The sequence below is a fragment of the Xenopus laevis genome, chromosome 2L (genome assembly GCF_017654675.1).
Source record: "Xenopus laevis strain J_2021 chromosome 2L, Xenopus_laevis_v10.1, whole genome shotgun sequence".
Lineage (NCBI taxonomy): Eukaryota > Metazoa > Chordata > Amphibia > Anura > Pipidae > Xenopus > Xenopus laevis.
Window position 1 is genome coordinate 104,981,835 of NC_054373.1, and position 24,758 is coordinate 105,006,592.

Sequence of the window (24,758 nt, forward strand, 5' to 3'; positions counted from 1 at the left end):
TGAGTTGTCTCTGCGCTCTTGGGGTAATTTTGGTCGGCCGGCCACTCCTGGGAAGGTTCACCACTGTTCCATGTTTTTGCCATTTGTGGATAATGGCTCTCACTGTGGTTCACTGGAGTCCCAAAGCTTTAGAAATGACTTTATAACCTTTGAAATTTAACTCAGGTGTGATAAACCACAGTTAAGTTATTTTTTAACAAGGGGGGCAATCACTTTTTCACACAGGCCCATGTAGATTTGGAGTTTTTTTTCTCCCTTAATAACGTAAACCTTCATTTAAAAACTGCATTTTGTGTTCAATTATGTTATCTTTGACTAATAGTTAATGGTTTTTGATGAGCAGAAACATTTAAGTGTGACAAACATGCAAAAGAATAAGAAATCAGGAAGGGGGCAAATAGTTTTTCACACCACTGTATATTGATTTTTTTCATTTTGCACTGAACAATTCCTTTAAGGTGAACCACCTCTTTAACCCACTTGCTGATATCTCTGCACTGAAAGGCAATGGATCGGCTATTTCTCACTAGCCTGAGACTAAGTGCAAGTGTGTGAGTTGGTACAAGTGTATAAGTAAAACAAACTAAGGTTACTAACCATGGCTTCTGATGCATTTACTCACCTGCTAATATGTTTGTGTCCAAGGCATAGATTTGCTTGCTAAGGGCTCTTACACACGGCCGTTCCGACCTGCGCTCCCCTGCGTTCCGTTTGTTGGCGTTCAGCCACAGGGGAGCGCAGGAATAGACGCAAGTAATGATTTGAAATGGGGCTGTACTCACTCAGGCGCATGTAGGCGCCGAACGCAGGAAAAATGCAGCATGTTGCGTCTGAACCTGCGTTCGGCGCCTACACGCGCCTGAGTGAGTACAGCCCCATTTCAAATTATTACTTGCGTCTATTCCTGCGCTCCCCTGCGGCTGAACGCCAACAAACGGAACGCAGGGGAGCGCAGGTCGGAACGGCCGTGTGTAAGAGCCCTTAGTGGATAAAGATGCTTCATTTGCTACAGTTATGAATCAGTGTACCTCACCACACACTATAATATAATTTTCTCTGCACAGCATTTCTTTTTGTCATCAATTTAGCTAACCCCATAACCATTTTATCTGCCCAGTAGTTCTCTCTTTCAAGTATATTAACAATTACACACTCTAGATTTGTGTCTTTGCCAACTACTTGCCCCACGCTGAAATATTTTCTGCAGACACCCATGGAACTGTCATGAATTTGCCATTGAAACATGGTGAGTGCACACGCTTGGAGCAGGACAAATCTACCAAGGTTGATGTCTATGCTGAAATTACTACACTCTAAACATAGGGGTGTATTTATTAACATTGGAGACAAACATCACCAGTCATGTTGATCATAGCAACCAATCGGCAATTCGATTTCAAGTTAGAAAACAAAAGCAAAGATCTCAGTGGTTGCTATGGGCAACATCATCTGTGATTTTTTTAATCCAGTGTTTAAAAATATGCCCAATAGTCTGTCTCTTCCTGTTTGCTGTGTGGGTTATAAACTACAGAAGCCTTGTACCCACTTCATTCTTTGTGACGGCCTAAGCAGGACCAGCTAGCAGGTGCTTATTCTCTTTCAACTAAATAACCTACCAGAGCACATTTAACCATACATTCACAGAAGATAAAGAATTAACCTCCCAGAATACTTTGACCAGCAAGAGGATCACATGGATAGATCGTAGAGTCTGTTTATTTGGGTCTGTGTGTACTGGAAATGCCGGGGCCTATTTGAAATCACTGTGCAGATTTTATGACAGGTTTGGGGGGTGGGATGTTAATTTTGCTTTGCAAAGGTCATGGTGCTGAATTATTTCTCTATGTTTTTTTCTAAACTGAATTAGGTGTTTAATAACATTGGGCATAAATATTACTTATGGTGATGTTTCCCCATAGCAATTAGATCACCTACAGGTTGCAAAATAAGAGCAATAATCAGAATGGTTGCTATGGGCAACATCACTGGTGATATTTATCTCCAATGTTTTGCTTTGTTTTGCTTGAACCAGGAAATACAATTAGCAGCACCAAAATAAGTGAGTAGTATAAAAACATTAAGAAAACAAGTAAAACGTTCTCGTCACACTTTAATAAACCTGAGCAGCAAGTATCTGTGCTGATTTGTGGGGAGGCACTGCCCACATCTTAACCCTACAAACTGACTGGCTTTCCTGTGGTGAATTGGTGACTGGCCACTAACTAAATGCCTGTCACGCGTCCTCTCTCCGCCAGGGGGTGCCCGAGAACGCGGCTAAGCAGGTCATTCCCCGTTTTCGAGAAGTGAAACTCAGTATTTGCTGCTGCCGTGGAATCTTTTATTCAGCTTACCGGTTTCCTTCTACTACGTCATAGTTATCTGCCCCCTCTCCTCTCGCGATATCAGCCGGGCGGATCCATCATGGCAGAAGGTAGAGTTGTGGGCCCTTAGGATATTCCTTGGCTTTCCTTTAGGGGAGGGAGTCAGGGTTCGAATTACCTGCGAGGGTGGGGATGTTCACCCGCGGCAATGGACATCGCTGTGTGTCTGGGGTCTTGAGAAGGTGTGAGAGCTGATAGATAGCCCTGTGCTGCTGCTGGGTTATAACCTCACACAACCGTGTGTTAAGAGGCGTTCCATAGATAATGCATGGCTGCCTTTACTTGTGGCGAGTGATAAGAAGCGATTAAATACTCGTCTGTCCAGGGTTTATTTGTCCTTTATTTGGTCGTTAGACGTCTTCCGATAAATTCATTCTTATTACCCATTGACAGCGATCATGTTGGGACTTTGCCTCTTTGACAAGTGGGTGGAACGCCCTCCATTCATTATTCATCCATTATAAAGAGCCATACACTGCTACTATTCACTATTCCCCACATGCTTTCAATGGGAAAATAAATTGTAATTCTGAACAACTTGCCAATATATTTTGATACAAAAAACGGGTTAAAACGTAGTTTAATTGGATTTGAAAGCTGCATATTTCAGTCTGTTTGTCTTGTGAAAAAATGTAGCAGAAGCCTGAAGCTGGTGTCTGTTACATTGTTCCAAATACACCAGGGCAAACAATAGAAAGCAACAGACCGAACACATTGAAAGCATTGAATATATAGTGAATAAAGTACCCCCTCTTGTAAAATATAAGGATATTATAAGTTACCGAAGGCCGAGTGTTTTTATACAGGTCATGGAACTCCAAGGTAACTTCTAATATCCTCATATTTTGCAACAGGGGGTACTTTATTTATTATAATACACAAGTTTCAGTGAGTCATGTGACAGAAATGACATCAGAACTCACCGTTTATAACTAATGATATCAGAACTCACCGTTTATAAGAATATAATTTACAAGATATTCATGGTTTTTGTGTATTATATATAATATATATATCAGTAAGAAAAGCGGCACTCACTGGGTTTACAGGCTAAAATAGAAACATATTTATTAGACTCAACGTTTCGATCCCCCACAGGGATCTTCGTCAGGAGTGAACAGTGTTCACGTTGAGTCTAATAAATATTTAGAGTGCCGCTTTTCTTACTCGTACATTTATTTCTATTTTTGTGAGCACCCAGGTATTCTACATAGTAAACGGTGTGCAATGATTATAGCACAATTCTCTAAAAGGAATGAGACAGGCTTTTTCAACCTATGAACTGTATAAGGACAAATGATGTCACATTGACGACATAATTCACACATGGGGGAGGGTATTTAAACTGTTGCACTTGTAACGCACTGTATCCTTGAGAAAGGTCTCCATGTGAGGCCGAAACGTCGGATAAAGAGGCTATTTTGTGTGAAATAAATCACAAACCTCACAACTAACAGAGAGTGTGGTCCTGCTTTTCCATATATACCTAATATTGACTGTGTACTTTAAGTAACCCCACTCTAGGGCATTTGGAGACTTATGTGACATACTGAAAAGTAAAGATATACTGGGCTGTAGGGGCAACAGGGAGCAGAACAAAGTGTATCTTCTGTGCCCATAGTACAGTTTTTGTCATAAAATTGACATTAAGCAGGAAAGGGAAATCAAGGGCGCCGCTAAGAACAACTGCATGTTAATATCCCAGTTTAGTCCATTTTAACTCATGAGCTGCTGCCCTGTTTTTCTAAATGATGTGTAAAGCTCTTGTGGAATGTTGTTAGCAATGAGAGCTGTATATGGCAGTTTTGCAGTCATGGGGGAAAAGCATTGCCCTCCAGCACTTATTTAATCGATAAATGCAGCATCCTCCCCACAGCCAAAGACTTGCTGGATTTTTCAGTGATGCCCAAGAAAAGTGTTTTGTATGCATTAAAATATATCATAAACTGGTGGTTGTAGTTTCTCAAATCGGAAGAGGATCTGGTGAAAAACTTGCTACTGTAGATATCTTTGACTTGTATCATAACTACGGTTTGTTTGTTTTTTGCATCAAGAGTAAATCTACCAAACTTTCAATCAATGCTAAATGATGTTTCACATGTCCAGGTTTATTTTGCACATGGTTGGGGGTGATTCTAAACGTGGCATCGGTTAATCAAGGTCAAGACTTAAAAGTATAGCTTTACTAGCTTTAACTATAACTTTGCTCAATTTTTTTCCAGCCATTCAAGTTGAAAAATATTTGATGAATGCTTGCAAGTGCTGAAAATTATTTATTTGCTGTCGCTGAAACTTTGACACATGAGTTAACAATTGCCAGCCACTTTTCACTTATTACTTGACTGCTTTAAAGATTAAATATCACACTTGTAAGCCTTCCTCTGAGGAGGAGTTACATGACTTACTAGTGGGGCAGACCAGGCTCGGACTGGCAATCAGAGAGGCTGCTGTAAGTTGCCATAGACAGTCACTATTTATTGTGCTGATGGGGGGCAGCTTGGGCCTCTGTGTACCTGGAATGTAGGGGCCTATTGTGAATCCCAGTCCGGACCTGGGACAGACACATTGGTTCTTATTAGGGATGCACCGAATCCATTATTTGGGATTCAGCCTAATCCTAGAATCCTTTTTGAAGGATGTGGCCGAATACTGAACCGAATCCTAATATGCATATGCAAATTAGGGTCAGGAAAGGAAAAAGGGGAAAACATTTTTTTACATGATTTCCCTTCCAGTCCCTAAATTTATGGATTTGGATTCAACTCGCCAGGCGCAAGGATTTGGCCGATTCTCGCTGGAAAAAAGTAAAATCCTGGCCGAATCCCAAACTGAATCCTGGATTTTGTTTATCTCTAGTTCTTATGAACTAATTATACAAATTTTGTCTTTTTTGCAAGTCTGGTGATGTGCCAAACTCTTTTTAAAATGTGCATCCAGGCTAGTGAAATGTATAGATAAAAATACACCCCCCTTTTTTTGACATGAGTTCATTCAGTTGGGTTTATTTAGAAAAGGTATATAACTCCAGATATGTAAATGTAATTTTTATATACAAAAACACACCTGATTAAATTGAGTGAAAGAGAACTACAGATAATATACTATAGAAAACTATAGCTAGAGTACTTTTATTAAAGGCAGCGGTGCATACTTTAATGCTGGTTAGTGTTTCACGGATGTATTCTATGACAATAATTTTCATAGACAGGGAATCATTTAACGTTAACTAAATTGGCAATTATTGCATGCTTCCAGAGCCCTCCTGGAAAGGTAGATATTAAACATTTTACATGATCCCTCTTCATGTGCAATTTGCTACTTGTTTAGCTGGTATTAAATATAAGTATTTCCTTGTGTAGAAAGGTTAATTTGGATTTAGCTTTATTTTCAGTTGATTAGTCATTTCATATAACCAGTTATTATTAATCTTCCATCAATCTTTTTATAATTTTGAGAACAGCTAAATATTTGTATTGTACAGAATGCTACAGCTGTTGACCTTTATTATGCTGTTTAAAGTCAATTTTTAAAAATTCTCTCCGAGGAATGGGTGGATACTTATTGCTTCGTATTCTGGATAAAGAATCTTGAGTAGCTTAAGTGGAATGTTTGGTTATGTCAAGAAAACCGTGCCCTTACTGTGCTATAATTTGTAAGTTGCTGTTCTGATTTGTCTTGATTGGTTATGCCTTGGTGCCATTTAAACAAAGTATCAATAAACTTTATTGGTAATTGCACATTTGCTTGGATATTATTCCTAGATTTGCCCTAGATTTTTAGCACATTTTTTGAGAGAAAGCTTGTATGACAGCAGCACTGTGTGATGGCCATTGCAGTAAATACATGTAGAGTACTATAGTTCAGCTACCAATGCAGTGAAAAAGCTAGAAGTTAACAACAAAGTTAGAACTTATGAGAAAGTACCTAAAAATAAGTCAAAGAATAACAAATTTGCTGTTATACCTCTCAAGAAAAAGCAATTGACAATTGGTAGAGCATTGTCTGATATGCATTAAATATTAGTACACTCTAGAACAAATAACAAGGGTATTCAGCAAAGAAACCAGTGTAATACTACTTTATAAATTCTGGCAGCAATTTAAGGATGAAAAGGAAACAAAATGGGAAAGGGGTGGGTGTTTTTTTTGCATAACACTAAGCAGTGAATCGTTAGCTAGACATCAATGCAGAAAGGACAGACATGTAGAATTGCTTTATTCTCGATCTGCCCTTAGACTTTATTAAATAGACTTGGCAAAACAAATGCTCCCTCTTAAGCTGTGCATGCAAATTTTGGGGCCATCACACTCAACAAATTGTGGTGCGCACAAATAATTTTGTTAACACCAAATTTTGTATTTTTGCACACAATTTTTAAAAATGCGCAAGCAAGTTTAAAATATGTGCACTGAAGATTTTTTGGCGCACATAGCCGAGAAGGAATTAGCGGAAATATTGGACCCAAGTGCTTGCATTCAAGAGTTGGGAGTGGTCAGCTTCCCTTCAGGGTTGGACTTGCCCGGCGGGACACCGGGAAAAAACCCGATGGGCCCGACCCTCATGGGCCCTCGCCGGGCCAGACCCCTTCTCCCGAAGACCCCTCTGCGATTGCACGTGGTGCCCTTCAGGCATGCGAGCCTTCATGCGTGCGCGACGAGAGGTGCGACGGTGTAGAGAGGGTGGGGGGACCTGTACAGCAGTCCCGTTGGGCCTGACCCTGCTTCCCCTTACCTAAGCACTAGTGATGAGCGAAAGATTTTGGCGTGTACAAATTTTTATGCGAACCTGCATAAAATATTTGGCACGCTTCGCTTTGCGCAACCAATAAGAAAGTGCATCAAAAAACATTTTATCCTTCCCCTCTCCTTCCACATCAACCAAAGGGATCTGAGCCAGCCAACTGTCTATATATAAGGACATACACATAAATATATGGTTTATTCATTTTAATGTGGGATACTTATTATTAGTTGTGCCTGTGTTATTGCAGTAAATACATGTAGCCTAAAGTAGTAGATACCATTAACAGTTGTCCAGAGGTAATGTCAAAAATCATAGATGTGATTTTAAGAAATTGGCAACATGGGAACGTTTTTTTCTATTAAAAATCAGTTGTTGCATAATAGGAGGTCCTCTAACAATGTAGGGCATGCATGTAGCAGTATACTGAGCCAAAAATGCATGTGATTTTGCCTTCCCATTGACTCCAATGCAATTCAGCAAATTTCAACGCCAGTTTGCGAATTATGACACAGAGCAAAAACTGGTAGATTCACTCAGCAATGTCAACAAGACTTAAAAGTAAGGAAAAGATTTTCTATTGGTAGCCCAAACGTAACAAATAATGAGCACATTAGACCCCTTTTAATCATCTTCAATGTTGTTCTTGCAGGCATTGAAGGTTTTTTTTTTCTTTTTTAAATTCTAGTCGTCTGTTAAAGTTCATATATATGTCTGTAACCATACTGTCACAAACAGTGTGCCGAAATGCTGAGCACAGGATTTTCTTATAACAAAAGGAGAGCATTGTTTCCTATTTCCCTACAATATACTCAGTTAACCTCTTCCACTGCTGTGTTTTACACAATTTCACGTCTAAGTGATTTGATTTAAACATTTATTAGCAAGCGCTAAATAAAAATGTAATTTAAAGCGTGCCAACTGTTTTTTTAGTTGTCCAATGTGTGACTAAAGTAATTATTAGAGTGCAAATTGAGTTATGAGAACGTTCTTAATTAAATTTCTTATCTAATCTCTTATGTCCCAGATTAGGTTAATTAACACAACCACAGCTCCACTATTTTGTAATTTTATACTTAAAGGAGTTGTTCGGGGGAAAAATAAAAACTGGGTAAATAGATCGTATGTGCAAAATAAAAAATGTTTCTAGTATAGTTAGTTAGCCAAAAATGTAATGTATAAAGGCTGGAGTAAATGGATGTCTTAACAGAACACTACTTCCTGCTTTGCAGCTCATTTGGTTTCCACTGATTGGTTACCAGTCAGTATCCAATAGGGATGCACCGAATCCACTATTTTGGATTCGGACGAACGCCCGAATCCTTTGCGAAAGAACCCCAACCTTAATTTGCATATGCAAATTATGGGTGGGAAGGGGAAAACATTTTTACTTCCTTGTTTTCTGATAAAAGTCACGCAATTTCCCTCCCCGCCCCTAATTTGCATAGGCGGATCGGTTTGGCCGGGCAGAAGGATTCGGCCAAATCCTGCTGAAAACAGCCGAATCCTGGATTCGGTGCATCCCTAGTAACCAATCAGTGACTTGAGGGGGAGGCACATGGGCTGTTGCTTTTGAATCTGAGCTGAATGCTGAGGATCAATTGCAAACTCACTGAACAGATATGTACCATGTGGCCCCCCTTCAAGTCGCTGACTAACTCAGAGTTAGAGAACTGAAAAGCAGGAAGTAGTGTTCTGGCTATTAGGTTAGACATTCGGTCATTCCTTTATAGATTACATTTTTTGCTAACTAACTATATTAGAAACATTTTTTATTTTGCACATACAATCTATTTACCCAGTTTTATTTGTACGATGAACTGTTTCTTTAAAGAAAGAACATAAATCTAAGGCTGGATTTTTGCCATGGCCAGCAACTATGTCATTTATGGCTCTCTGCATATGTTTTATCAATGTATTTTGTCAATATATAGGGCTGTGTTTGCAAGTAGCACTACATTTGTGTAGAAAATAATTGTTGCTGCGATGAAATATAATATTTGTAGTAGACATATATAATTTATAAATGTATAGAGTCATTTTCTGGTGCTTTCCTGGACCTTTAACAAAGTAACTTTACTGATGTGATATCAGAAAGTGCCGCTTCCACAGCCAGGATCCTCCATCTTCTTTTGTGCTTTTCGATGCTGAATGACCTTAAATATTCAATTCAAAAATATTCAATTTAAAAAAACAAAAATCTGTGGTTTATATGCATTCTTGTTTTATGTTGCAGAGGAGGTGGGAAAGCTGCAGAAACACCTGGCGCTTCTCCGTCAGGAGTATGTCAAGTTGCAGCAGAAGTTGGCAGAGACTGAGAAAAAATGCACTCTCCTAGCAGCCCAAACTAACAAAGAAGCCTCCAGTGACTCTTTTATCAGCCGCCTCCTCTTCATAGTGGCGCAACTCTTCCAGCAGGAGCAGTACAGGTAAGGTGGCAGTTACTGTGTTTTGACTTGAAAAGAATTTTATCTTCTATGATCACTAAGCTATTCCCTGTTACTGTTAATACACTCTACTGTATGTTTAAAGTTATAAACCCAACTTGAAGGGGTGTTCACCTACAAACATTTTTTACTTTAAAGGAGAAGGAAAGGCTAAAATTAAGTAAGCTTTATCAGAAAGGTCGTTATAAATACACCAGTAAACCCTCAAAGTAATGCTGCTCTGAGTCCTCTGTCAAAAGAAACACAGCATTTCTTTCCATCTATTTTGTATACATGGGCTTCTGTATCAGACTTCCTATTTGCAGCATAAACCTCCAGGGCAGGGCTTGAGCATGCTCAGTTTGCTCCTCTCCCCCTCCCTCCTCCCATCCCTGCTGTAATCTGAGCTCAGAGCTGTAAGTAAGCAGGGAGAGACTCAGGAAGGAAGTGATGTCATACCAAGTTTATATGGCAGCTTCGATCCTAAACAAACAGAGACAATGTCTACAGCTGTTTACTCAGGTATGTATGTTGCCAATAAACTGTCTTGGAGCTGTCCTTCTCCTTTAAGTGTTTTGTACACCAGAAATATACAACTTTTCATTTTGACCATTTTTCTAAATTTAAAGTTTTAATTATAATATTCCCCTCTTGGTTGTTTAAATCTGGAATCTCAGAAGCAGACTCTGAACTGCTACAATACAACAAAGTAGTTGATACATGTCTCAGTAGCTTATATGGAATGTTAAAGGGTTGGTTCACCTTTAAATGAACTTTCACTATCTTATATAATGGCCTATTCTAAGCAACTTTTCAATAGGTCTTCATTATTTATATTTTATAGTTTTTAACATGTGAAGTTGAAAAACAAATCTTTAAACTTCAATATTAGAGATACAGTCAAAAATAAAAATTATAAAGCAATTGAAAAATTATTTATTTTAGGTCAAATGTCTGAAAACAACTCAACTGAAAAAAGTGCTTAGACGTTAAACAACCACTTTAAGATAGGGCATATTTCTGTTGATCCTTTAAATAAGATGTCCATTTATATTTTCTACATAAGTGCTTTTAATGAATGGGGTCGGTTTGCATACCAACCGCTTTATTTTTATATGACACAATGGCCTGTGCTGCCACACATGACCCCATACATGTTTCCATTTCTCCAGATATCTCTTTTGCAAATATATAATGCATCTAAGAGTTACATTACTGTTGAGGTATTTTGGAAGATAGTGTGTTTTTTAGTTGCTGGGTCTGAAACATCAGAGAATTTAGAAGACCAGAGTTAAACATATCTATGATAGGTTTCTCATAGTAAATGTGGGAGAGAACACTCTGCAATATAGAGTTGATTTAACAAAAACATGATGTTAATTCTAGCATAGATTTACAGTTCAGTATGTTGGTGTTCAAGATATATTTTACTACCAATTCTGTTTTCCGGAGCCATACTTTCTAAAACATAGTTTTTAGGGACTTTCTTACTATTCGAGACTTATTGAAAGACATAAAGTTTTGAACATGTGAGTATGCAGTGCAGTTTTGGACTCCAGTCCAGTTGCGAGGGGACATGAGTACACTTTACAAGTACATTAGAGGACATTATAGACAAATAGCAGGGGACCTTTTTACCCATAAAGTGGATCACTGTACCAGAGGCCACCCCTTTAGACTAGAAGAAAAGAACTTTCATTTGAAGCAACGTAGGGGGTTCTTCACAGTCAGGACAGTGAGGTTGTGGAATGAACTGCCGGGTGATGGGTTTAATGCCTTTAAGAATGGATTGGATGATTTTTTGGACAGACATAATATCAAAGGCTATTGTGATACTATGCTCTATAGTTAGTATAGGTATGGGTTTATATAATTTATGTGAAAGTAGGGAGGGGTGTGTGTATGGTTTTCATTTGGAGGGGTTGAACTTGATGGACTTTGTCTTTTTTCAACCCAATTTAACTATGTAACAGACATTCATTCATTAAGGTGTGCCATGTTGCTCTTTGGAGATAGACATGGAAGTTCCTACTTTTTTTAAACACATACAATTGAGTAAACTTGAGTCAACTGCTTGTTTTCACCAACCCCAAGTAATAGTTAACTGTAAAGATATTTACTACCTGCATTGGAATGGATCTTGGGAGGCATTTTAAAGTTGAGGTTGCTGTGGCGAGTAACAGATGATATGTGCCTTGTTGGCTTTCTGAGTCATACCAAGTGACATATCTTAACATATCAGCCATAGGTTATCTGATGGACTATATCCAAATGTCAAAGAATCTGCATGTTTAAATTTCTTTGTTAATAGATGTGTCCAACCAATCAATGCGAAATAAAAAAAATGTCTATTTTGCACAAGGTTTATGGATGATGGGGTGGTAGATTGTAGTATGGTCTTCCTAGTCTCTGCAGCTAGCCTTTCCACTAGTGTTTTATTAATTTTGGACGCTCCTTGGCCCCTTTTAATGTTGCTAAAAAAAAGCCCATGTCCAAATTGAACTTTTGTTTAGATCTTGAGTGAATCATAGACTTCTCGCCAGAGAGGTTTGACAATGGGGCAGAGCCATATACAATGAGCCAAAGAAGCTTATTTTCTCAGACATAAAGAAATTACTCAATAATCCCATCCGCCTTAGTGGGGTCAGGTAAGGTATATGTAGTTGCTGCAGGTAACTAGTAGAATGAGGAGAGCAATCCAAGGCAGAAGATCTGCAACAATGCAGTTTATTAGCAGCTACAAAACACTACATGTTTCGGGCCTCAAACGCCCTTTATCAAGTGTAGTTGCTGCAGGGTCATGATTTGATATTGGCAGGAGGGGGCGATTCTCATGAGAGGATGTCAAGAGTGGTGTCAACAGAGACAACATAGTCTAGCCATTTCTAAAAAAAGAAGTGTCTTCATAGAGAGGTCTATTCTGATGAGTTTGTAAAAGTGTGTGGTGGATTGTAAATATTAGCTCCTTTCCATATATGATTCATCTTTGTCATCCTATGAAGACCACTTCTTGCATAGTGTGAGGCTTGTTAAAAGTAAAAATATGGATTCTCAAGAAAGGAAAATTTTTGCTGATGCACATGATGGCAAATGTTCTGCTACATATATCTCTGATACAGTAAATGATGACCTCTCTCCATTCTGTGCATTACTTACTAAGTGACTGCTTTGCATGCTGAAGGCATATAATATTGGTTTTGGCACAAAAGAAGTGAATTTTAACAAGGTGCTTGTATCTTCCATTTGTAACCCAGATTTCGGTAAATTGTTTTAGGTTTTACGGTTTATATAAAATACACTTGTTGGGTTAGTAATTACATTTTACATGGTAGAGGGAATTATTTGCAATGTAAACAGTGTAATTTAGAAATTAAACTACATCATAAACTACATCATAAAAATAATGTCAGAATCCCTTTAAGGTGTGTAAATCACAACTGACAATTTTTTGGAGTCATGTTGAAAGAAGGCAGATGAGCAGCTTTAGCTAGAACACTAACAGCTTTCATAAAATCCCTTACATACTCTTTGTTCTCCCCATGGATGCCATTCAGTGAATTGGAGGTATGATGCAACCAAAAATATAAAGAGGGAGGTGGATAAGCTTAATGAATCAAGAAGCCATCCTCTGTAAGCATTCCTAAAGGATTTCAGGATGAATGTCTTATGCATCACTTAACAAGGCTGCTCAGTTCTTTCTGTTTCCAGTGTTTCTTTCTTCTACTTGATCTTATTTGGCAGTTAACCAGAGTCGTTCATAGTAGGAGTGAGATATGCATAAACTTCTGCTGTCTCAGGCTTCTGGGAAAAATAACTTGCACATCTGCAATTTCCAGAAGTTTTAATCTATGTAAAGGGTATATAGAACATTTCTGTTTTATGCAATAGAATCTGGAAAGACTAATAAGCACCACTCTGCTTGTTTTTGTGTGAGTGTAACTTTTAAACACATTATTAAATATTAAAGATATTTTACACTATATGAAGTGCATTTTTCCTAGCGAATACGGAGTGGAATCTGGACAGCAATAATGAATGACAGGCACAAAAACATATAGAAGGTATATGTGTAAACTAGTTCCGCTGAATGAAGGAGTGGAAACTGAAGGAGTGGGTTTCCATGTGAATAGTAGAGAGTGTTCACACAGAGAGGTGGTGAAGAGTAACCAAACCTACTACACTATATTTGGAATATATGTTTTTTTTTTATTCTTTCTTGTTGTCTTCCCCTGAGCTTCCTTGAGAAGCGCTGTTTCACAGTGTTTGGATTTATAAGATTCATACCGGTTGGAGAACGGATAGGAAACGGCCACAGGAGTGAACTTCCAGAATCCTTTTGAATTTGCTTCTTTTTTTTTTTAGTACCCTCTTTAATTCAGCACTGGAAACCTAAACTGTACAGCATATTCTAGATGGGGCCTTACCAGTGCTCTATACAGTGGAATGACCCCCTCCTCCTGTAAATCTATGCCCCTTTTAATACAGCTCAAGACCTTATTTGCCCTTGATGCTGCTGACTGGTATTGCTTGCTACAGTCAAGTTTATTATCTACAAAATCCTTTTCCTTATGGATTTGCCGTGTGCAGTCCCAATTATATAAGTGGCTTGCATATACCCTTAATGGGACTGCATTAGGCAAATCCATAATGGTAAAGGACATTGAAGTCCTTGTAGATAATAAACTTGGCTGTAGCAAGCAATGCTAAGTATGGGTAAGGCAAGGGATCTATTATACTGAATGCATTGGATCTTAGGTTTTCAAGATAAGGTGTCTTTCTACAAAGAAATGTTAGTTTAAATAGTAAATTGTAAATAATGTTGCTGATTTGTAGAGGCTGGGGTCAGTGCTTCAACAACCTGACAGCATTTACAGTTGCAGACTAAATGATATGTTGAATATAAAATGAAGACCAGTTACCAAGTTTCATGACTCTGGGTCCCCAGTTGTTGCTGCACCACAACTTAGAAACTGGAATTGGCAACATTATAAAAGTTTAATTAAGAGGCATACTTACCTCTGTTTAAATTGTATAGACTGTAAATGTTTAGTCAAGGTAATATTAGTATATACGGTAAATCTTTCTGTTTGGCTGGTTGTACCATATGTAGTTTGAGCTGCACTGATAATACTGTATAGAGTTAAACATAACACTTATTTTCCTGGTGTCCTTCTGTGGCTTTTTCACTGTCTGTGTTAGAGCTGATATTCCAGTTAGTTCCTGTTTTTCATTCCTGGAAACATCTATGATTTTATCAGCGGATGTAACTATAAAGCAGATTCTCCATTTCCCAATCTCAAACACAGGAAGCTTGCTGTAACCTACACCTCTTCAGCAAAATGTATAGGTACTCCCATCAGTGGCAAATGACTGCAATCATATTTTATTACAATTTATAATCTTTACTTTTTATTTATAATCTGACTTTTGACTTCTCAGGAATTTCTGGTCATTATGCCCCAAGAACTTTATTTGGAAAGCCCCAGGATTCTAAGGACTCATACCTCATATATGAAAATTAATATATGAGATCCTCTACACAACACTGTTAATACTTGTGAGGACAAATAAATGGAATTATAAAGTCATTTGTAAAAGGAATACATTTTACATTTTTAGATCAAGCATAACAGTTGAAATGTCAAATGAGCTTTGTTTTTATGTTTTATTAGTGATCTGACAATTAAAATTGGAGACAAACACATAAACGCCCATAAATTTGTGCTGGCTGCAAGAAGTGAGGTTTGGAGTCCAGCCAATATGGCTTCAACTAAAGAACTTGACCTGTCAGGTGAGTTGAGATTCCATCATGTTCTTCATGGAAACAAAGCTCAGAAGCACCAATCAAAGGAATGTTTCTATAATCAAGGTGTGATCACACTTCCACAACTACCTGTAATGACTGGTGACCCAAAAATGAGTTTCTAGTTGTAGGCAGTTTCTCTTAAAGCAAATGGCAGACTGCAGTTTTCTTCTGATTGAAAAATGGCAGTGGAGAATAAGCCATGTGTACAATGAGCCAAGAAGAATTGTCAGGGATTATCATGCATACATACCTTTGGTACCTATAGCTCAGGGGTGTATTAGTTTGCAGTAATACAATACTACCCCGATTTTTGGGGAGTTACCAGATTTTCAGCTCTGTCCTCCGGTCTTCTGTGACTGATGCATTCCCCTGATTTTGAATTTGGATAAAACTGTAAGAACTAGAGGGACATTTAATAAAAACACTGTTCATTTCATGCCTGGAAATGTAACCGTATAGAAGGCAATGAGTGAATAGATTCCCTCTATTCATGAATTACAGGTATGGGACATGTTATTCAGAATGCTTGGGGCCTGAGGTTTTCTGGATAAGGGGTCTTTCTGTAGATTGGATCTTCATACCTAAGGCTACTAAAAATGTATTAGACCCAATAGGACTGTTTTGTCTCCAATAAGGAATAATTTAGCTGGGATCAAGTACAAGGTACTGTTTTGTTATTACAGATTAAAATGAACTAATTTTTAAAAGGTTGAATAATTTGATTAAAATGAGGTTTTCTGCATAACAGGTTTCTGGATAACAGATCCCATACTGTACATACTTTACTTATCTTTTCTGTAAATATTTAGGGGGCATATTATAAAGTAAGGTAATAAATTAAATGTGGACCACATATCTCAGTTCTACACAGGCATACCTTGTCTTTTTTATCTCTAGATTCTAATCCCGAGGTGACTATGGCAATGCTGTGTTGGATCTACACAGATGAGCTGGATTTAAGGGAAGATGATATCTTCTTAACTGAGTTGATGAAACTAGCTAATCGTTTCCAACTTCAACTGCTTAGGGAAAGGTAAGTGCATTCTGCTAAATTTTACTCTAATGCAAATGTGTGCAATCAGAACAGTGCAGAAGATCTTTGGGGCTTTGAAAAAGAGTGCTTGTAGCAGGAACAGAACCCCAGGCCAGTGCACTTACAGTGGACAGGAGCACCAGACAGGGTCTAAGAGTAGCAATTATATGCACTGGGCTAGCTTGACACATACAAGGAAAGACAGAAAAGTATCCACCCATAATCTTTAGCCCTTTGTGTATTGCTAAGTATGGGAGTGAGGTACCAAATCTAGGTTTCGGGTTTGGCAAATGATACCTGTAAACCGATTGAATAAAAACCTGACTTTTTTTAAACATCATATCTAGTTAGGCATTAAATGTCCTATTCTGAAGAGGCAATATTTTTGTTCAGCTTATGCTTCAGTGGCAGCCCAAGGAAACAAAGTTCCCATTTAGGTATTCTGAGTTCTGTTATTTTTTATATTTGCTTTGAGTAAGGGTCTTTTATTTGCAAAAAAGTTTTTGTTATTTTTTGATATGTGTTGCATTTAATTCTTAATTCTTTTTCTGCCAGGTGTGAAAAGGGAGTTATGTCTCTGGTGAATGTGAGGAACTGCATACGTTTTTATCAGACTGCTGAGGAGCTGAATGCCAGTACTCTGTTAAACTACTGTGCTGAAATTATTGCAAGTCACTGGGTAAGAAAACACCCCTTGTGTTATCAACAAAACTGTGGATTCAATGTACGGTGAACCTCTGCACAAAGGAAATGGGCAGATTGTCCGTCCGTGGATATTTTTTGTTTGATTATCCAAACATTTTAATTATAAATATGTCAGGCCACAGAGAAAGAAGTATCTGACCACCAATGCTTTTTTTTTTTTCCTTCTCATACCCACCAGGATGACCTAAGAAAAGAAGACTTCAGCTCGATGAGTGCTCAGCTATTGTACAAAATGATCAAATCAAAGACACAGTTCCCTTTGCACAAAGCAATAAAGTTGGAAAGAGAAGATGTTGTTTTCTTGTACCTAATAGAAATGGATTCCCAGGTAAGTTGTACAGTATTTTGATTTCCTGCTACCATACTGCGTACACACATAGTTTAATCTCCTTTATTTAGCTTTCCCTGAATCAAAATTGGCTGTAGTCTATTAATTCTGTACATTTCTAAGGTCTCTTTTAATTTATACTATCCTTGATGTACTACTATCATTTTCATAAGCTCAGCTATGTCCTCATTATATCTCATTTAAAGGGGTTCTCCACGCAAAAACTGTTCCTTGCATAATAAAGAAATTCGTTCTTCAAAGCATAGATTTTATTATATTTTTTTGGGGTGGGGCGGGGTCTAAGAGTTAGTTTATACTTGATCTCATAAATTTGGAACAAACTGTCATTTCAGTTGCCTGGAAAATTAAATGAACTGGACCAAAATGGAGACCTTTCTTTGGATTTAGCTCTTTCCCGAAGACTGGAAAGTATAGCAATTACATTAGTTAATAGCAAAGCTGATGTTGACATGATGGACAAAAAGGGTTGCAGCTTATTGCATAAAGCCATTTATAGAGGTGTGTATTATGTGTTCTGTGGCAAAGGGTGGGAATTCCATGCATTGTGAACTGTAAAAAAAAGTTTGCCATACAATAATACTTTATAGCAGAGAAGTTGTGAAATGTAACATAGAAATGTAAATTTCTATAAAAAGATATATATGTTTAATGGTAGTTGTAAAGAAAATCAGGCATTTTCTCCATTGATAAATAATTGTTACAATTGATAGCCAAATATAGCAAGCTTCTGTTTTAAGTCAATAAAATATAGTGAAATATATTATGTTTGGGAATATATTTGAGGATGCAATGGAGAATGTAGGGCTAAGTATGTTTTGTTCTTTTCTCGAAGATGATAAATTTGCTGCAACCTTTTTAATAAAAAATGGTGCTCTTGTAAATGCCGCGACTCTTGGAGAACAACAGACTCCTCTGCATTTGGTAGCTTCTTGCACAACAAAGGACCGTTCCTTGGAAGTGATGTCGGATATAGCACAAATTGCTGAAACACTTTTAAAAGCAGGAGCAAACCCTAACATGCAAGACAGCAAAGGAAGGCGAGTATGGACTATGTTTCAATATTTTAAGAGATTGTCTGAATCTGGTTGTCGTGATGTGACTTTCCATAATAGAGTGACTTTCCATATTTAACGCATTTACACAGTACTACACAGAGAATGTTGTATTTGCATTATGGACAAATATTATGACTAATGCTCTTACTTGCCACCTTCAGGACTCCTTTGCACACTGCTGTTCTTGCAAGGAATGAATATGTCTTCAATCAGCTGCTTCTGTGCAAACAGTAAGTCATTGCTTTCATTGTATTGTTATAGTCACTTTCAAATTAGGTGTCATTTGGTAAAGAGCATTTTGGTGTAGAAAAAAATATTTTTCGATTTATAAAGTATGTGATTCTGTCTGAAATAATTTTACTGGTGGAGCTAGTAATTTGTTTTGGGTGTAGGGAGGAGGATGCACGTTGAGTTTGGTGGGTTGGGGAGATCTCCGCACTGCATTTGTTCCGTTCAGTCTGTTTTTCTACTGCAGTTGGTAGCATGCCGTTTCTCCCTAGACTGAGCTCCAAACTTTAATTAGAAGCCTGGATGTGCTGTTGCTTATTCCTATACAAGCATTTTAACCTACAACCAACATTTAGAAGCTACTTACAGTTAGGTCCATAAATATTTGGACAGACAACTTTTTTTTCTAATTTTGCTTCTGTACATTACCACAATGAATTTTAAATGAAACAACTCAGGTGCAGATTCTGGAAACCAAGAATCTGGTGATGTCCATGAGTTCAAGACTTCAGGACTTCAGGCTGTCATTTCCAGCAAAGGGCTTTCAATGGAGTATTAGAGAGCAACCCTTATTTTATTTACTGGCTAACACGGTACAGCAACTTTACCTGCAACCAAGTATTAGACATGAACATTTTATTTTTAGTTTTTTAATTTGTCCAATTACGGTTGAGCCCCTAAAATTAAGTGATTTAAAAAAAAAAAAAAAGGCTTTAGTTCCTCACATTTTTATGCAATCTTTTTGTTCAACCCACTGAATTAAAGCTGAAAGTCTGCAGTTCAACTGCATCTGAGTTGTTTTGTTTAAAATTCATTGTGGTACTGTACAGAACCAAAATTAGAAAAAAACGTTGCCTGTCCAAATATTTATGGACCTAACTGTATATTGAAGCTATTATGTGTGAATTTAAATCTCTTTTTACACTGGGGGAATTAGATGCTTTGTGCTTTTCCTTGATTAGGATTAGGTTGTGCAGTCTAGAGACCATAGCCTGTGTGCGATTTTACATGTTTAGTATTTTTGTACTTGGAATTATGTATATCGCTGCAAACGATACCTGCTTGCTCTATTGATAAGTATGACTGTTTAATCCCTTCAGAGCATTTAAATCTGTATGTGGACATAAGCGTTCATTAAATTATCTGTAACTCACAAATCATAATAAGTAAACCCATGAAAAACAGCAAGTCAGTTCTGTCATGCTTTATGGCTGAGATCCCAGCTCTGCTTATAACAAAGTGCTTGGATTACGTTTTGTTGAAGATCCTATGTGAACCCTGCTTTTTACATTTCTTTTTCTAGATTAACAGGTGACTAGTACAGGCTACCAGCTGATTGTTTATAAAGTGATTAGACCTGTAGCAAACTGTGTACCCTTTATTACATAACCCCCTGAAACCCTAATGTAGTGTATGTTGTGTACAGAAGTGAGGCATCTCTGTTACCTTTGTTGTTAAAAAAAAAAAAAACTCTGGCCTCACAGATTCATAAAAAATATTTCTTACAATAGAGTGTTAACCATTGCAGTAGTGTGATCAATGAACAGTATTTGAGGATTGATTTTATGTTAGATTAGATCTAGAGCTGAAGGATCATGAGGGAAGTACGGCTCTGTGGCTTGCTGTTCAGTATATCACAGTGTCTTCTGACCAATCTGTAAATCCCTTCGATGACGTCCCTGTTGTGAATGGCACTTCATTTGATGAAAACAGCTTTGCAGCAAGACTTATTAAGCGGGGCAGCAACACAGACGCACCAGACACAGCAACAGGTAAACACATGAGGTTTGTATTCATGTCTGAGCTTATGATTTTAACAATAAGCAGATATGATTTAAACATTTTTAACAAATCTGTACATATTATTAAGGAATAAAGTTGTTTTTCTGATTTCCAAAAGTGTTTACGCTGCAGGCTTTAAGGAATTTTTAAAGATATCATAATCTATGAGGTGTATTGGGGAAGTAAAATCACTTGACTGGATGCATGTATTTAATAAATGGATCAACAGCCTTTTGTAGGTGTAGGTACCAGTAAGCATTGTGCTTGCTTGTGGCATACAATTTAATACCATTATGTAAAATCTGCATATGTTGGCCATTAATTGAGTAGCCATTGTATCATCCAGTTTAAAAGAGCAACATTTTTAAGGAGATGGTAAAGAGAAATCCATGTATAACAAGGATTCTCTAAAGGGAACTTCAAACATCTCTTCCGTAGGTTGCCTTTTTTAAACGGCAACTTCGCTATTTTTCCATCAGCCTCCAGCTATTGTTAAAGAAACCGTAACACCAAAAAATGAAAGTGTTTTAAAGTAATGAAAACATCATGTATAAGTTGCCTTACAATGGTAAAAATGATCTATTTGCTTCAGAAACACTACTATAGTTCATATAAACAAGCTGCTGTGTAGCAATGGCTGACATGGCACCGATTAAATAGTGGATTAACGATAACACTGTTATGTTTTACAGAGCTTATCTGCTATCTGATGAGTAACCTGAGCTTTTTCTCCTTTGAATGGCTGCCCCATCGCTACACAGCAGCTTATTTATAAAAACAATGTAGTGTTCCTGACGCAAACACAGCAGTTTTTACTAGTGCATGGCAACACTGCATTATATTTGTTTACTTTAAAACACTTTTTTGATGATACTGTTCCTTTAAATAATAAAAGTGCAATACAGTGCATCTCCTAAGGGCCCTGGTACACAGGAAGTTCTTTTGTCTGTGATAAATCTGTGCTGCTGCTAAGGTTGCCATCCGGCCTGTATTTCAGCCTAGCCGGTAAAATAATAGCCAAGGCCAGGGCCAGTATTACAAATTTACCGGCAATGTAGCTACCGGTAAATTTGTGATCACCAGTAGGGTTGCCACATTTTCTGGAAAAAAATACCTTCCTAATATTTATCTTTTATCCCTATTAATAACATTGAAATCAATCATCATTTTTACCAGCCAGGTAGCAACCCTAATCACCAGTCAAACTGCTCCCAGCCTGCCTCCCAGCGCTTTAGAGACAACAATACTTGCCGATTCCATGCTCCACGACTTAGGTCCGCCCCTTGTCATCATGACCCTGCCCATGTGACATCACAATCCTCCACCTCGTGGACCCTACCCTGGCCGATAAACTTTTCTTAAAAAGGTGGCAAACCTAGCTGCTGCAGGACACAGATAGGGTTGCCACCCGGCCGGTATTTTACCGGCCTAGCCGGTAAAATACCTGCCAAGGCCGGGGCCGGTATTACAAATTTACCGGCAATGTAGCTGCCGGTAAATTTGTAATACAATCAAAAGGAGCCCTCAGCCTGCCCCCAATCCCCTGCAACTTACCTTTTTTTGCCTCTTCTAGCGTCCGCGGGTCTCCGTCGTGTGGCCCGCCCCTTTTGACGTCCCGCCCGCCCCTTTTGACATCACACCCCACCCATTTGAGGCCCCGCCCCCCAGCAGCCGGTAAAAATTTTTTTATAAAAGGTGGCAACCCTAGACACAGAACATCCTTAGTTTCCTTTTCGCCAGTAATAATGTAAATTGCCAGTGGAATGACATACACTGTTGCGAAGTAGCCCAAATTTTGGGCACCAGGCAACTTCAGTCTGCTTCAGAAAGAGGCAGCAACATGTAGGAAATGAGGGATGTTTTGTTGCTCATGGTAGCACAAATTTACTGTGGGTGACAAAACGTGTGATCAACCTTAAAAACACAAGAGCTAGTATACAAACATAGGTGCTAAAGTGCACAAATGCAATTCGTTTTGAACAGTCAAATACAAATCAGAAAACAACCTTGCAACTGCTGTTTGTAAATCAGCTCTAAGAAGTTTAATCTGGTGAAATAAAAAAGCCTGTGCTACAACGATGAAAGAAAATGAACTTTCCGCTCTAAGAATGACTTAAAAGAGGTTGTTCACCTTGGAATGAACCTTTAGGGGCAGATTTACAAAGCTCGAGTGAAGGATTCGAATTAAAAAAACTTCGAATTTCGAAGTGTTTTTTGGGCTACTTCGACCATCGAATGGGCTACTTCGACCTTCGACTACTACTTCGACTTTGAATCGAACGATTCGAACTAAAAATCGTTCGACTATTCGACCATTCGATAGTCGAAGTACTGTCTCTTTAAGAAAAACTTCGACCCCCTACTTCGGCAGCTAAAAGCTACCGAAGTCAATGTTAGTCTATGGGGAAGGTCCCCATAGGCTTGCCTGAGATTTTTTGATCGAAGGATATTCCTTCGATCGTTGTATTAAAATCCTTCGAATCGAAGGATTTAATCGTTCGATCGAACGAATAATCGTTTGATCGCAGGATTTGCGCTAAATCGTTCGACTTCGATATTCGAAGTCGAACGATTTTAGTTCCTAGTCAAATATCGAGGGTTAATTAACCCTCGATATTCGACCCTTCATACATCTGCCCCTTAGTATGATGTAGTCACTGATATTTGGTTTTCCATTATTTAGCAGTTTTGTTCAGCCACTCTCTTTTTATTTATAATTTCAGCAGCTGTCTAGGGTTTTGTTTACCTTAGCAAACAGGCAATGGTTTGAATGAAAGACAGGAATATGACTATAACAAGGTCTAAATAGAAATACAAGGAATAAAATGTAACAATAATACAATTGCAAGCTCACATACCATCTTTTTAAGCTGCAGGGGTCAGTGACTTTTCTTTTTTTTGGAAGCTATAAAAAATATATATTGTGGACCAATTACAAAGTTTATAGGAATATAGGAACATTATATATATATATATATATATATATATATATATATATATATATATATATATATATATACATATATATATATATATTCTGTGTGTATATATATATATATATAATGATTTGATTTTATCATTTATATATGTTACCATATGTATTTTATGTAATAAAAGCATATACTGTACATCTATGCTGGGCACTCATGCTGCTTCTTCTGTTCATGTTTCCTTGATAAATCCACCTAACTACTGTGGCAGCTACAAGTATTAAAATAAATAAATGTGATTAATTGAAGCAACTTGCTGTGTTATTGAGTGCTAGTATCTTTCCTGCTGACACATTGTATGTATGCACAAGTGCCCTACTATACTCCCTTTATGTATGTGTTCTTTGTTTCAGCTAACTGCTTGTTACAAAGAGCTTCTGCTGCAGGAAATGAGGCTGCTTCCCTGTTCCTGGCAACCCATGGGGCAAAAGTCAACCATAAAAATAAATGGGTATGCATCATGTACTGTATTTGGCTGTATACATATTAGCAAAGAATGTTCTAGGTATACATGGTGGAAAATAAATATTAGACAAAGGGAACCTGAGTAGTAAATACATAGCAGTTTGTTACTGGAAAGTTGTTCAACACTGAAAATTTGTCGTTTCCTAGTGCACAGTGCCATCTAGTGGTGGGTAATATTTGACTGATCTAATTGACTGGTATCTAGGTTTTTTGTATACCTGTAGCCATTTGTGTGGCGTTTAATGAATATTTAAAAAACTCTCACTTTATTTAAAGTTTATCAACAGTTGTATGCTGTTAGAAGCTGTAGTATTGCACCTCATGCTTTTTCTGTGTAAAAAGGATGTTGAAGCTAAAAAGCACATTGCTATTGTATAAAAGAGCACCTTATAAAGATTACAGTTCTCCCTTTGTGATACTTTGAGATCCCTTTCTCAAAGAGCTTACACTCTGATTGCTTATATGGAGAATCAAAATGTATCATATATGCAAAGGCTGCACTGTAGGAAGCATTATATGTGACTTGCTTTGTAAAATTAATGCTAAATGCATCATTTTATTGAATGTTTCAGGGTGAGACGCCTTTACACACTGCATGTCGGCACGGGCTTTCTAACCTTACAGCAGAGCTTTTACAACAAGGAGCCAATCCAAATATTCAGACTCAAGAAGCCATTGTTTCTCCACAAGGATCTCCAGCAAACAGTCCAGCAGACAGCACCTACCTACAAACACCTCTGCACATGGCAATCGCATATAACCATCCTGATGTTGTTTCTGTCATACTGGAGCAAAAAG

At 37.8% G+C, this 24,758-nt stretch overlaps 1 protein-coding gene across 2 annotated transcripts in view; it reads left to right on the forward strand.

The window, feature by feature from the left end:
- Positions 1 to 2,274: 2,274 nt before the first annotated feature.
- Positions 2,275 to 24,758, forward strand: part of ankfy1.L (ankyrin repeat and FYVE domain containing 1 L homeolog) — a 37,016-nt gene continuing 14,532 nt past the window's right edge. Inside the window, exons 1-12 of one of the 2 annotated variants that reach the window (XM_018246971.2) lie at positions 2,275 to 2,431; positions 9,358 to 9,550; positions 15,220 to 15,338; positions 16,251 to 16,386; positions 16,942 to 17,065; positions 17,270 to 17,419; positions 17,773 to 17,938; positions 18,273 to 18,477; positions 18,657 to 18,725; positions 20,296 to 20,495; positions 23,849 to 23,946; positions 24,533 to 24,758. In XM_018246971.2, the coding sequence (XP_018102460.1) occupies positions 2,422 to 2,431; positions 9,358 to 9,550; positions 15,220 to 15,338; positions 16,251 to 16,386; positions 16,942 to 17,065; positions 17,270 to 17,419; positions 17,773 to 17,938; positions 18,273 to 18,477; positions 18,657 to 18,725; positions 20,296 to 20,495; positions 23,849 to 23,946; positions 24,533 to 24,758 (1,696 nt within the window). In that variant the 5' untranslated portion in view covers positions 2,275 to 2,421. Of the gene's footprint in view, positions 2,432 to 2,539; positions 2,564 to 9,357; positions 9,551 to 15,219; positions 15,339 to 16,250; positions 16,387 to 16,941; positions 17,066 to 17,269; positions 17,420 to 17,772; positions 17,939 to 18,272; positions 18,478 to 18,656; positions 18,726 to 20,295; positions 20,496 to 23,848; positions 23,947 to 24,532 lie in introns of those variants that run through there. The other variant, XM_041582280.1, reaches the window with a different exon arrangement.